Raw genomic sequence first — 13,897 nt, 5'->3', positions numbered from 1 at the left:
GAAAAAAGAGTAAAGAGTAAAGAAAAAAGAGAGAGGGCACTTTTGATAGGTGATTATAATTTTGAAATGAATTTTTTCACATTTTTTAATTTTTGTTGTTATTTTATTCAACCAGGTACAGACATTTGGCACAAAAGGGATTGTATGATGAAGCTGCTTCTGTTTATGTTTTTGACCTACTTGTCTGGTTCCACAAACACACCTTAACACTATGGTACCAGAACACAGATTTAAAAAATGGCAATCTCTGTGCAAGCAATGGGTTAGAGTAGTGGTTAAATCATTTGTTTGTCAAGTACAAGGTGTGAAGTCAATTTGTGGTGTCCCCTGCTTTGATGTTGCTGGAATGTTCAGGGATGTGAAATCTCGGCGGAAACGCAGAAAATCGCTTTTTTTAAACAGTAGTCCTCAGGAAAAAAATCATCTTCCATGTAAAAATATCATCAAAGATTTAAAAATACACTCCGAAAAATATTATCGAAAACTGGACAACCATCGCGGATTGTCTTTTTTTCAATCAGAGCTTTCAGCATCATAGATTTTCGGACATCATTCGATTTATATCACAAATACTTGCACTATAACGTAGGGTGTGGCGTCACACTGAAATTGTAAATACTCAGAAGATGGCTTGTTTTTAAGATAATGTTGGCTTGTCAGTACCATACCCGAGCTCATGGGTTTTCCAAATTTCTTAAGATCTGCTGACTGTGTCGTTTCCGGCAGGACTTTCACTTTCACGTGGTGCTGTGCAGGGACTTACCTGGGATTAAACTCCATGTGACACGTGACATGCACATTTGGAAATAGGTCTTCTTTTTTTCCACAATTTTGAATTGTTGTAAGGTTCAGATATTTAAAAATTAAGAAAAAATTAAGAAATTAACAGGTGTGTTCAAATGCCGATTTTATTGCAATATTATCAAACCAAATCACATTTGAGAAGGGGACCGCCTCCGTGGTCTAATGGTAGAGCGTCTGCCTGGAGAGCGAAAGGTCCGGGGTTCAATCCCCGACCATGTCATACCAAAAGACGTTAAAAGATGGTACTTGTTGTTACCCTGTCTGGCGCTCAGCATTAAGGGGCTAAAACAAGGACTGGTCGGCTCGGAGTCAGTATACTGTGTCAGAGTTGGGTAATCATGTTAAACTGCGGCATGGTATCTCAGTGTGCTAGCACTATAATCGGCATCAGTCCGGACTAGTACAAGCAGCCACACAAACACACACAAGTACATGCACATGTCGCTATATAAGTGCAATAATCTTGGACGCGACGTTAAACCCCATTTCACCTCACCTCACCTTATTTGAGAAGGAGTGCTGGAAGTAGTTTAAATTTACAACCTGTGTGCCCACTGGAGGTCTCAAGAGTTAAGTTTAATATTTCTGATTGTGAATTGTTTTACCGGAGACCTGGCAAAAACATGTATAAAACAATCTGATCATGCGTGGACAGAAGTGACTGAAACTTTATACTGAAACATGTACAAGTCACAAGGAATATGCGCATAATCAGGAAGAAATGTGAACATTAGTGTCAGCGAAATTTAGTGTTACCATGGAGTTTTATTGCTAATGTCATTAAACAATATATCACATGACTAGTCATGGGTCAGGGTAGTTTACTGGGTATCAGGGTCCTAGGGTCCTACACAGGACCCACCTGACCCAAGTACCTGAGTTACCTGTCCCAGCCTTAATTGCAAAGCTGGTACAGGTTAAGATGACATTTATGATAACCTGAATTGAGATATCTTTAATTCTTGTTTGGGAATTTTAACCAACATTTCATGCAAAATATCAGCCTCTGGGAATGCCTAGATAAATCCCTGTCCTCTGCTATAACTGAAATACTTCAAAGTGGCATTTCACGTAACTCATTGAATACAATCTGTGTGATCCAGTCAGAATAGGATAACACTTTTGATCAAGTTGAATAACAAAAATTTAGACCACGATCCTTGCAAGTATTCCCTACGGATTGCCACATCATGATCTTTAAATCTTCAGACGATTATGACACTGAACAGACAATACAATTATTGAGTCCACCAAATTGAATTCAAAATGGACAAGCCATTTGTCTACATGTCTGTTTGTGTCAAAACTCGTGCTTTGAAATCTATAGAGGAAACGTGAGATTGTAATGAGACTCCAGGACGAGCAGGTGCTCTGACTTGCATGCACCCTCAACGCGGCAGACATTGAAAGTGGCAGTGCAGTTATGCCGTGTCTCCAAGTAAATCTCAGAGGAAAAAATCAGTTAGTCAGTGCATGTGTCGCATCTTTACAGGGATCAATGTATGGTCTTAAACATGTATTTTGACATAAGTATATTTCTTTTGTGATGCCAGGCCTTACTTTTTTCATTCTTGTAGCAAAGGTGTATCCTAGTTAGAAATGTTTTGACATTCAAAGGTGAAAGTTTGACATTTTGGTGACTGGTATTCATAAGGCTAGGCCAGGTACTGTATGGAAGTATATCACCACGTGGTTTAAAAACATTTACCAAAGAGTGAGTGAGTGAGTATGGTTTTATGCCGCTTTTAGCAATATTCCAGCAATATCATGGCGGGGGACACCAGAAATGGGCTTCACACATTGTTGTGAATCGAACCCGGGTCTTCGGCGTGACGAGCGAACGCTTTAACCACTATCATCATATGTCATCATCAGTTGACTCAATGAATATCGACAGCCATTTTAAAACAGTCCGACGTCAACTTTGTTTACATTTGCTATGACACCCCCCTTATAGCGAGAGTAATCGCGATAAACATGCCGTCCGAAAACGTATGATGTCCGAAAACCTTCAATCCCGCAATGCCACTGTGATGTAGTTAAAAATCTGTCCGTGATGATGTACTGAAGGTGATAAAACTTTCAAGCATTAAAATTGTGAACTGTGAAGGGACAAGCTTAAGGCAGCTGTTGGTGTACAAGTATCCACTGACTGCAAATAGAGACAGGTATTCAACACATCACCGCTTCATCTTGGCACTGCTGTTAGCATATTTTCTGTCCTTGTTCCTGAAAGTCAACGTAGTAAAGGCAGTAGTTCGGTGAGATATAATGGGGCTGGTTCCATGTAGCATTTGTAGTCCAGGGTTAGAATTTTGAATTCAATTCTGGCTTTGGAGTGTCCGCCCAAAGAGCAGAAGGCCCGGGGTTCAATCCGTGGCCACATCATACCAAAAGACGTTTAAAAATGGTACTTGTTGTTACCCTGCCTGGCATTCTGTTTAAGGGGCTAAAACAAGGAATGGTCAGTGTCAGTATTCTGTGTCTGAGTGACGTATTCATGTTAGCTGCGGCCTGGTATCTCAGGGGGCTAGCACTGAAAAATCGGCATTAGTCCGAACTAGTACAAAAGCCACACGTGCATGCATGTTGCTATATAAGTGCAATAATCTTAAATGTAATGTTCAACGCCATTTCACCTGACCTCACAGTGTTTGAGACTCCAAGTTTGTTTTGATATGTCCCACCAAAACCTTGCACACACTTACCACATGCAAACAAGCAGTTCTGATGTGAACAAACCTGATTCCTACAGAAATAGCACCATGTTGTTGATGTTCAGATGGGTAATGGGAAGTGGCACTTGTAATTAGTCTTTGCCGTTATCAGTAAACAACCAGAGGAGTGTTTACACCCAGAGCAATGTGGTGTGGGTGCGTTTATGCCAGTTGCTACTGAAGTGATTTGCACTCTAATATATGATCTCTATGTTGTGGGCTTGCCCTGGACCGATGTGAACGTGAAAGAATTGATATTATCAATCACTTGAAAACACGCCTGCAGATTTTCGTAAGATTAAATTAAGCCATTATTCTTGATTGTAGTTACTTTTAATTTTTTAAGGATGAATCATCTCTAATAAATATCATAGAAAGCATCGTCAGATAGCATTTTTACTTGTTCTTGTAATTCTGGTAATAGCTCATCGCTGTGCTGCAGTTTCAATTTCCAAAATGTCATTTATTTGTAATGTCCAAGGGATCAAGATAAAGCATTTATGTAATTGCATCACTGAAAAATGGTTAATGTCTTGTCAACAACTTTTGGAAGTCACAGTCTGAATGTGGAACACAATTAATTAGGATATTGTGTTTGGGATCATGGGTCAAGTATAACTTCAGTACAATCCAGGCGCATGTCGCAGTCAGTAAACAGTGGTTTAGCCATAGATACATTTTTGTTATTATAGTATTACAGGAATATAGAATGATTCAATTATCTGAAGTTGCAGACTTTAGCACCAATGTCTTGAAATTGGAATTTCATGTGCAGAGTTGCATCACTTGGCCACGCCTGAAACCTATGTCATAGGTTCAAAACCTAGTTTGCTTTGATTAAGTTTCCTGGTTTGTCAGGCACGCCAGAAACCTATGATTGTGGGTTCGAATCCCGGTTCGCCCCGATTATGTTTCCAGGTTTGTCAGCACCATACCTGTGCTTGTGGGTTTCACCGAAGTGGTAAACGTCTGAGACATCCATCACTTCGGGCTTTCCTCCCACCATGCCCACATTAAGCTGACACGCCGTGATATAACTGGAATAATGTTAAAAGCGGCGTTAAACCCAACTCACTCACTCACAGTCATAGGTTTGTCAGCACCACACCCTTGCTCATTGGTTTGAACGAAGTTGTTATTGTCTAAGACCTGCACCTCTTCAGGCTTTCCTCCGACATCAAGCTGACCTGCCATGATATAACTAGAATATATAACTGTTGTAATCAGCGTTATACCTGTTCTCACGAAATATATTGCAAGATTCTGATTTCTGGGTTCATAAGCATCTTAAACTCAATTTGTCATAGACAATAGAGCTAATCCAGTGACACCGTCTGTCATTCGTGATCCATCACACAATTCTGTTCTGTGGGTAAGTTGACATTTTTGGTATTTGAATGGTTACATAAACAAATATTAATGGATTTTAGCTCACAATGGTTATTAATTCAAGACTACTTATGTCCTGGCCTGTTTTTATGTCCCCAATTTTCTGATGGAATGGAAACTTGGCAGATATGAATACCTTTACACATGTTCAAACATGTAATGACATCCATTTTGTGTTCAAGTGGTTCTGATACATACTGTACTTTGTATGCTTGAAGGCTGGTAAAGCTGAAACGAGGCTCACAAAATTCCTAGCAGTGATGACACTAATATTGAAACAAGAATGGGTGCTCATCGTCCATCCTTTCATCCATCAGGTTTTGTTTCCAGAGCATAACTCAAGGATTGTTCTCTATTTCATCTTCAATGTCTGCATAGACATATGTCTTGCCATGAACTGGCGCCTTTTTGCCATTTGGGAATTTTGGAAATTTCCATTTTTTTCTGGTTTTCATGACAACAAATTGGTCTTATGTTAAAATTAGGTTAGGGTCTATCTTTAAGACTGTTCAATATTTCCTGATCAAACAGTCAAGCCATGTTGGGATTTTTTTTAAAAAATTTTTTTTCTTGCTTTCATGACAAGACATTCCAATCAATGAACAATTGATGAACCATTTGTATTTCCTCACTTATCAATCAAGTAGTCAAATGCTGACTTTTAAAATTAGAATTTTTTCAATATATGTTTTCTAATTCCATCGAAACCAATTGGTTATTTAAGTTTGGTACAGGGCATCATGGCATTAAACTTTAGCCATTCTTGATGATGTTGCAGGAAGATGTTTCAAACACTGTTGGAGTCAGTTTTCCCAAACATGCTAAGACTTTCTATGCAGTTTTAGCTCTCCTGACTGAAAATCAAGAGCTTTATAATGTTGTTTGTCCAGTTTCCGTTGACTTCCCAAATACTGAAACTTCACATATTTCTTCCCACCAGTGATGACACTCCAATTTGTTCAAGAGGTTCAAGTCTGATTTTCAATATGGCCACCACGAGAGCCATATTAAAATGTCTTTGTATGGCCTTTTCTTGGCCATTTCGTTGAAAATGTAATGACATTTTGAAATTGGTTAGTTAATAGTGGGTCTCAAAACAAATCTTCCACTTTTGCATTATTTTACATTTTGACCTTGTTATAACTGTGGTCTTGTATTTTCTCAAAATATTTATTTAGCTCTAAAACCTTCCACTCCTCTGAACTTTGGCATGTTTCTTCTTTTGATGACATCATATTTTGTTCAAATTGTTAGATTTTAGTTTTTCTTACTCAGTATCTGTGGCGAAAATATTATTATATCAATGCTGACAGAAACTTTTGTTTAGTAGCTATCTTTGTTGACATTTGACTGTTGAACTCATATCCAGGTGAGCTACAGTGCTGTTGCACTATTTGTTTTGTTATCAAACATACAAGTGTGAAGACTATTTTTTGTCAGATAGTAATATCCAAGAAAGCTGTTTATTTGATAAATGATCCCAAGAGAAGGAAGTGTATGGTTTGTTCAAGGTTTGGCTTCTGACGTTGAAGACTGATTTGAAAATTGATTTTTCAACTTGTACTCAGTGGCTGCCGAAAGGAATGTTATTTTCACAATATTTTCAGGGGAGTTGATAAAGCAATAAAGACTTCATGTCCAGTTATTATTTAACACTGATCTCTTTTTAAGAGTTTCTGTTATTTTATGTTTGTTTCAACTTGTCAAACCTTATAGAATACTTAATTAAACATGTTGGTTTGGATAGTCTCCAAAAGTAATCATTGTAATGGTATTATCAGATTTTGAACAACATTTGAACTTTCAGAATTTGTGTAATACAATTTACTGCATCAATAAAATATATTTTTAATAATATAAATATTTTTCAAAAAAGAATGTTGAACAGGTAGCTAATCAAATGTATTACCATGATTACTCCACTTAGGAACATTGCCCCAAACATACATTTCTTGTTTGAAATCAGAAATTCTTTTTACTTCCCAATCAACCTAGATTTGGACATTCAAGGCCTCAATAAAGCTTTCTAAACATTTTATGGTAGAACACTGGGTATCATGACTATTTTGACAGTGATTCATAAACACATGTTATGATATACCCATTACCATATTCGACATAATAAGCGCCCAGGGCGCTCTCAAAGTTAGAAATAGGGGGCTCTTATTAGAATATTATTTTGGTGAAAAACAACAGAGTTGAAAGATCAGAAATTTCCTGGTTTATGCTAACAGCCTGAAATGTTTATATACGACAGATATATTTTTTCCAGAATTTAATTTCCCATAATTATGAATGCATATAACATGCGTATTATACACGAATAAATAAGTCCTGTGTACATTGATCAATCGGAAGGGGTGCTAATTGGGATTGTACGCTAGCCAATATATTAGAAAATATTGCAGTTGGCGCTTATTAGAGCGGGGCGCTTATTACGTCGAATACGGTAGTTGGAATCGTACAAGAGACTCTGCTTTCAGAAGAGATGTCTTATAGATGTTGAAAGGGTTTTGTTGCTTTTTCATGCAAAGGAAAAGCGAATGTTATATTTAAAGGTTTGAGAAAACTTTTAAATATTGTTATGTATCATGAAACTTCTGTCGATAAAGATAAAATAAGTAATGGAGCATAGTTTGACTTTTTACCCTGCTATGGCCTTTGACCTTCACATACCAGTTTATATCTGGATTATGTTAATTTTTGGGTTTATAAAGTTGATATTTTCATTGAGTATTGACAGTATACTGTAGAGACTTTACAGTGCATATAACTTTCTTATTAAGGTAGTTTGAAGCATTTTACTTATGATATAGATAGATCTATATCGATGAGGTTAAATGTTGCCTGAGATTAAGCCCAAATAGTTCATGTTTCTTGTGGGGGCACGGGTGTCCCAGTCGTCTAAGGAGCCGCAATTCGCTGTGCAGAGTTGCGTCCCTTGGGCACGCCAGTAACCTATGGTTGTGGGTTTGAATCCCGGTTCACCACGATTGTGTTTCTAGGTTTGTCAGCACCGAACCCATGCTCGTGGGTTTCACCGAAGTGGTAAACGTCTGAGACCTGCATCACTTCGGGCTTTCCTCCCACATTAAGCTGACACGCCGTGATATAACTGGAATACTGTTAAAAGCGGCGTTAAACCCAACTCACTCACTCACTCATGTTTCTTGAGAGACAATGTGGGGAATTACAGAAAAAGGTGGCAAAGAGGCTGCTTACATTTCGCATGTATTGCAAACACTTTCCTGGTATCCCTGTGTCCTAAAAAAGTGACAAATTTTGGAAATATTCTTTTCATGCCTTTTGGCTAATTTGGCCGAAATACGTACCGATACATAAAGACTTTCCGATCAGCTTGAGACACAAAGCTAGGTTGGTATCATAATGATTAATTGGAGCAAACCATTGTTTGATTGTTAAGGGACAAATAAAACAATATTCAATGCTAAAAAGTGCACAGAAAAACATACTGGGGGTGAAGAGGTCAATACATTGTGAACTTCTCACGAGAATTGGCCTTTGAATAATTGGAACTTGAGACTTTGCTTACCCTTTCTGTGAACACCTGGTGTCATCACTGATTTTCAGAGATCCAATCATATGATTTTCAGCACTATGCCTTTTACGCCCAATGGAATCTCTTTCGACAGATAATTTTCAAGCATTGAGGTTTTATATTTATTCACAACACCATTTTTTTAACACTTGTAAGCATTCCATCACTGATTCCTACACTCATGAGCCTAATCTGGTTCATATTTTTATGCTGTTTGACTGATTACCCTACATCAGCATCTTGCTTTCCAGACCCCTTGAGGCACAGCATTATGGGTGACATAGATAACATACCTTAGGTGGCCTGTTGCTTTGTCTCATTAGATGATAATTGAAAGAGAGAGTTTCTCCTGCGCGGTGCAGACGACACACAATTTCTTCATGGACCATGTATCAAGATTTATTTGGGTCATATGTCAGTGTCTGTGCATGGTTGGTTTTGTACCACTATCAATTTATGAACTTTGCAAAACGTACGTAATAGCTATTGGCGATTTTATCTGGGGATTATATATTATAGCTGTGAATTACATATATTGCTACATGTAAAGATTGTGGAGTTTACGAAGAAGAACGATAAACTTTGAACATTCAATTGAAAACTTATTATCGGAAGTAGTAACATGCATAACATTTTTTTAATAATGACAACATTGGTGTATAATAATAACTTTATTGACAATTTATAACAATAATGGCTCTAGTCGTGGCAACTTCCAAACTTTCGGGAAGTTGTAATCTATCGGACCGTCATTCAGGCGATGTTTCTGACAGATCACGATCTGAAAAATACTATCATGAAAGTGTATCCCGTGGATAAGCCGACCCCTTTCTACAGAATCTTTTTTCCGGTCCTCAAAATTCGGCTTATATGCGGTCATATACGGTAACATATAACAAGTAACAGGCCTTCCTTCTGACTATAAATGAGAGATTTTGAGGATTGGGCATGTATTGATTTTACTGATGAGAAAAGACACAACTTTAACATTTAAATTTTTAGGATAGTGCTCAGTAGATCTTATGGCTTGCAGTTTAATGTACTGTGTGTAAATTGGACTTAGACATGTTTGATTTCTGGCCGCTGGTGAAAAAGTCATTGAGATATGTATTTCACTGACTAAAACATTGCTGAACATGTGATGAAATTTTCAAGTAGAGACATAGTGGTCATCTGTATGTATAAATAATAATAATATAATAAATAATAATCTGAAATACCCCGGTAGTGTCCTGGTCTCTTGAATATGTTGGTTTGAATTTGTAATGTAATTGAATGGAACACAAAGTATTTCTGAATTTGGTTAATACAAGTTTCTGCATCACTGAAATATATTAAAATATTTTATAATAGTAGAGACCATAGTGGTCTTCTGTATGTATAAACCAGAAAACAGTGTTCTCACTATCCCCCCGCCATGGGGCACAGTAGAATTTTGTTTGTTCATATAGTAGTGAATATTAACTATAAAAAAGACTTCTATAAAGCTTTAACAAGAGATGGGCACTAGGGTTGCTTTGTGTCATCCAAATCAATGATTAAATGGGAATATAATGCAGACAAGAGGCCCCTTCAATGGCAAATATAGTTTATACCACAAATTCTCAAACTCTTGATAAGTAATTCTGTTATAAGCTGACTTCAGTAGTTTCTGAGAAAACTAGTTCCCATTGCACTTTGTACTTTGTAAAATAACATGGACCAAGGGCTGTAACTGTGTATGCTCAAAATCTAAATACATGTAGCAAGGGAAGTAACTCTGGAGGAAAATAATTAATGGAACAAATTTTCAATCACAGTTTTGTCAAGTATCTCATAGATGAGCATTCAAAGATTCATTCATGTAATGTCAGTAGTCTTGAGTTTCTGTCTGCACTGTCGTAAGTTGAAAAGCATGGAGCAAGGGCAGTAATTGTGTAAAAAAATATTTTATGACACCAATTTTCAAACTCAATCTTGACAAGTCCTGCTTTGTACTATTCCTCAAGTGTGTCTTTAAAGTATTATCCTCCGCCATGATGTGGAAGGGGGAGTAAGGAATGGCTGCCGTCCGTCCGTCTCATTTCGTTTACAGAGCAGAACACAAAAACCATAGGAGATACCATAACCAGCTTGGCACATAGATAGGTCTAGTGGTGAACTGGTGCCTTTTGATAGTTTGGTATGTTTAAAAAAATCATTTTTCGAGTTTCCATGGCAACGACTTTGACGTAGACTGAAAATGGAGGTAGTTCTTGTTTCCAGAGCAGATCTTGAAAACCGTACACTATTTCTTAACCAAACTTTGCACATAAATTGTAGTTAACAAAAAATCATTGGATGAGAAGACTAGATTGCGAAATGAAAGACTGTTCACCTGGACACACCCTGTAGAGAACATTCATGGTGATGGACTCAAGGTTGCTCACTTGAATGTTCGATCCCTCAATGCTCATTTCAAACATGTGAAGAAGGATAAGTTTGTTGTTGTGTCAACTCATTCACTCTCCAACTCACCGTATTGGAGCTACATTGGACTTGTTGTTTACTGATCATGCCAGTGCTGTAGCATTCCAGACTCCAGTCTGCTACTCAGGTCATCAGATGATTGGTGCTTACTCCCTTACTTCTCTTTTTATTCTTAAAGTAATAACACAACTCATTAGTAATAGTTACGTATTCTATCATAAACTGCAGATGGCAAAACAACACCAGTAATAACTTTTTTAGTGCTGCAATTAGGCCAATTACAAAATGGTCCAGTGAAGATAGTTCACAGGTGCTATTGCAGTGCACACAACCGGACATGAGTATGAGTATTTCATGCTTGTTCTGTCTGTAATCAAGTCGAGATACATAAAATTATCATAAAATAGGGACACAGATGATGCAGTGATCAAAGGCACATACCTTGCTGTGCAGAGTTGTATCCCTTAGCAGTAACACTGGCTGATTTACAAATTTAGGGAAATTCAGAATTTGCATTTCTAATGGAAAATTTTGTGAAACGTTAATTAATAGACATGAAGAATGCTTGTTTTTATCCTATTTCTCGGGACTATTACAGGTTACGCTGGGTCTGGACAACATTGTTGTCAATGCAACTAACATGGAAATCACTAGTCATATTGGCTGCTCAGCTTGGAGAGATATTTGACGGGTGGCCATCTTAGACAAAGAAAGTTGAGTGAATGTGGTGACTGACGGTCTCTCTCTGTCTTTCAGATGATCAGTGCGGTGAGGAGAACAGCACCTGCAAGATATACTACAGCTGTGCGAATATCAAGATAAGGTGATGACACTGGTTGTATGTAGTGATGTCACTGTGTTGTGGTATTGGTGTCTTATTGTCATGTTCCGTGCCTGGATGAACAAACCAGTGATGTGATTATGATTTGTGGAAAGTTCAAAAGTTTTGTACATTTCCATCCTCTTCTGAAACTACAAGGGGGCATGGGTGCCAGTCGTCTGAGGTGCCACGATTCGCTGTGCAGATTTGCGTACCTTGATTGTGGGTTCGAATCCTGGTTCGCCCCGATTATGTTTCTAGGTTTGTCAGCACCATACCCGTGCTTGTGGGTTTCACCGAAGTGGTAAAAGTCTGAGACATGCATCACTTCAGGCTTTCCTCCCACTTGAAGCTGACATGCCGCGATATAACTGGAATATTGTTAAAAGCGCATAAAGCCCAACTCACTCACTCTGAAACTACAAGCCCCAAAGCAGAAACTTTGCATGATCATCTCAGAAATAACAAGTCTTTGAAAGGCATTTAGAAGTGATACACATAAAGAAGAGAATTTATGAATGTGAACTTCTTTATCATGAGAAACGCAACGTTTTGGAGTATATGCTTACTTCTCCATCAGATGACGTTGTGTTCCTCATAATAAAGAAGTTGACATCCATAAATTTTCTTCCTTATCTCAGAAATAGTTCCTTGAAAATTGCTGAGAGAATTCGGTGCAATGATGACTTAGCATTACACCACTGCCACAGCCTTTTTTGCATGTCATGTGACCAGACGTTTCGCTTGTTTGTGAACAAACACGTTTATTCTGAAATCAGAACAGACTGGCCAAATGCAAGTCTTTCTTGCAAGGGTCAGAGGTTTTTGATGCACTAATGACCCTGCTCTAATAATGCTTGTCTTTTTTTTTGGATCACCCTCCCTGAAATAACGTAATGTAAAAGCACTTTATCATGTTTATATTTTATCATGCATTGTCAGTTTATTTCAAGACCCTCCCAAATTTGTGTATTATTTTGACCCTCCTGACCCTTTAATTGATGACCAAACCCTTATGTTTAGTTGTATGTTTTCATATTTGTTACAACTTTGAGACTTGACTTTCATGTACTCCTGGGTCTGTCATGTCCTGGCAGCCATGTTGAAAATGTCATGTTGGCCTTCTTCTTGTGCAATCTCAAGATGTTCAGGACAATTTGTCAAAAAAGAAAGCAAATGTCATCTGAAGTTAACTGAGAAACCAAAATGTGTGAAATGCTGGACTTCTTCATTGACAACATCTATGTGAAATTTGGGGATTAGACATTTAGGCAATAAGAAGGCATCTCCACGTGCACATAAATTGTGCTCCCTTCCATGCTGCAAATGTATCAGAATTTCTGCTCAGATTGACAAAATCTGAACACAGGAATTTGGCCAAGTGTATTAGCTTCATATATTTTGATGATCTGATGCTGTTTAATATTGGACATATAACCATATCCCTTCCACTGTTAATAACCACCTGAACTAGAAATAAGAGACCAGTTTCATATTTACATCTATCATTGAACATTATTATAATTATTGAATGAAATATTGAATAATATTAATCAGATATATAGCAAACTCTAGTCCAGATAAACAGTGAACAATTTTTTTTATTACCAGATATTATGATGATAGGATTAAATTGCTTTCTTCAGTTCGGATTTGTTGACTTGTATTTCCGGTGTTACGTGATCGCGGTGATCAGCTGAAAATGTTTTCTGAGATGGGGGGAAAACATCTTGTCATTGGAAAACTTGAGTTTACTAAAAATGTTAGTAAATTTTGGGAGCCATGCTATAACCGGAGAGCTCAATAACGAGGTAACACTGTACGTAACAACTTGTAATACGTGTGAAAAGTCGTACGAAAATACGCTATTTGTAGGGGGCGTGGCCTAAATGCAAATGTTCAATTGGGATTTTAAATTTTCCAGACCCCTGGATCTATGCATAAATTGACTTCAACTTTCAAGTTTTCCTTTATGTCATTAAACATTCCAGCAGCTCCAGCCTTTGGTGTCTACATTTCACAGCGTTTGAGATACAATAGAGCATGCTGGGAAGGGTTTCAAAGAACATCATGGAACTATTGCTTGAAAGTTGTTTGATAAGAGTTACAGCATAACAGTTACAGTTAAAAGCCTGAGTAAAGCTTTCATGATGTTATAAT

The 13,897-nt window shown here is 37.6% G+C and overlaps 1 protein-coding gene across 1 annotated transcript in view; it reads left to right on the top strand.

Moving 5' to 3' along the window:
• Positions 1-13,897, top strand: part of LOC139443123 (uncharacterized) — a 111,504-nt gene that overhangs the window by 39,605 nt on the left and 58,002 nt on the right. Inside the window, exon 5 of the mRNA XM_071224071.1 lies at positions 11,674-11,740. Coding sequence (XP_071080172.1) covers positions 11,674-11,740 — 67 coding nt within the window. The remainder of the gene's footprint in view (positions 1-11,673; positions 11,741-13,897) is intronic.

The sequence above is a fragment of the Haliotis cracherodii genome, unplaced genomic scaffold (genome assembly GCF_022045235.1).
Source record: "Haliotis cracherodii isolate W230 unplaced genomic scaffold, xgHalCrac1.p SCAF_5, whole genome shotgun sequence".
Lineage (NCBI taxonomy): Eukaryota > Metazoa > Mollusca > Gastropoda > Lepetellida > Haliotidae > Haliotis > Haliotis cracherodii.
The sequence above is the reverse complement of the archived record's forward strand: the minus strand, read 5'-3'. Positions and strand labels throughout refer to the sequence as shown.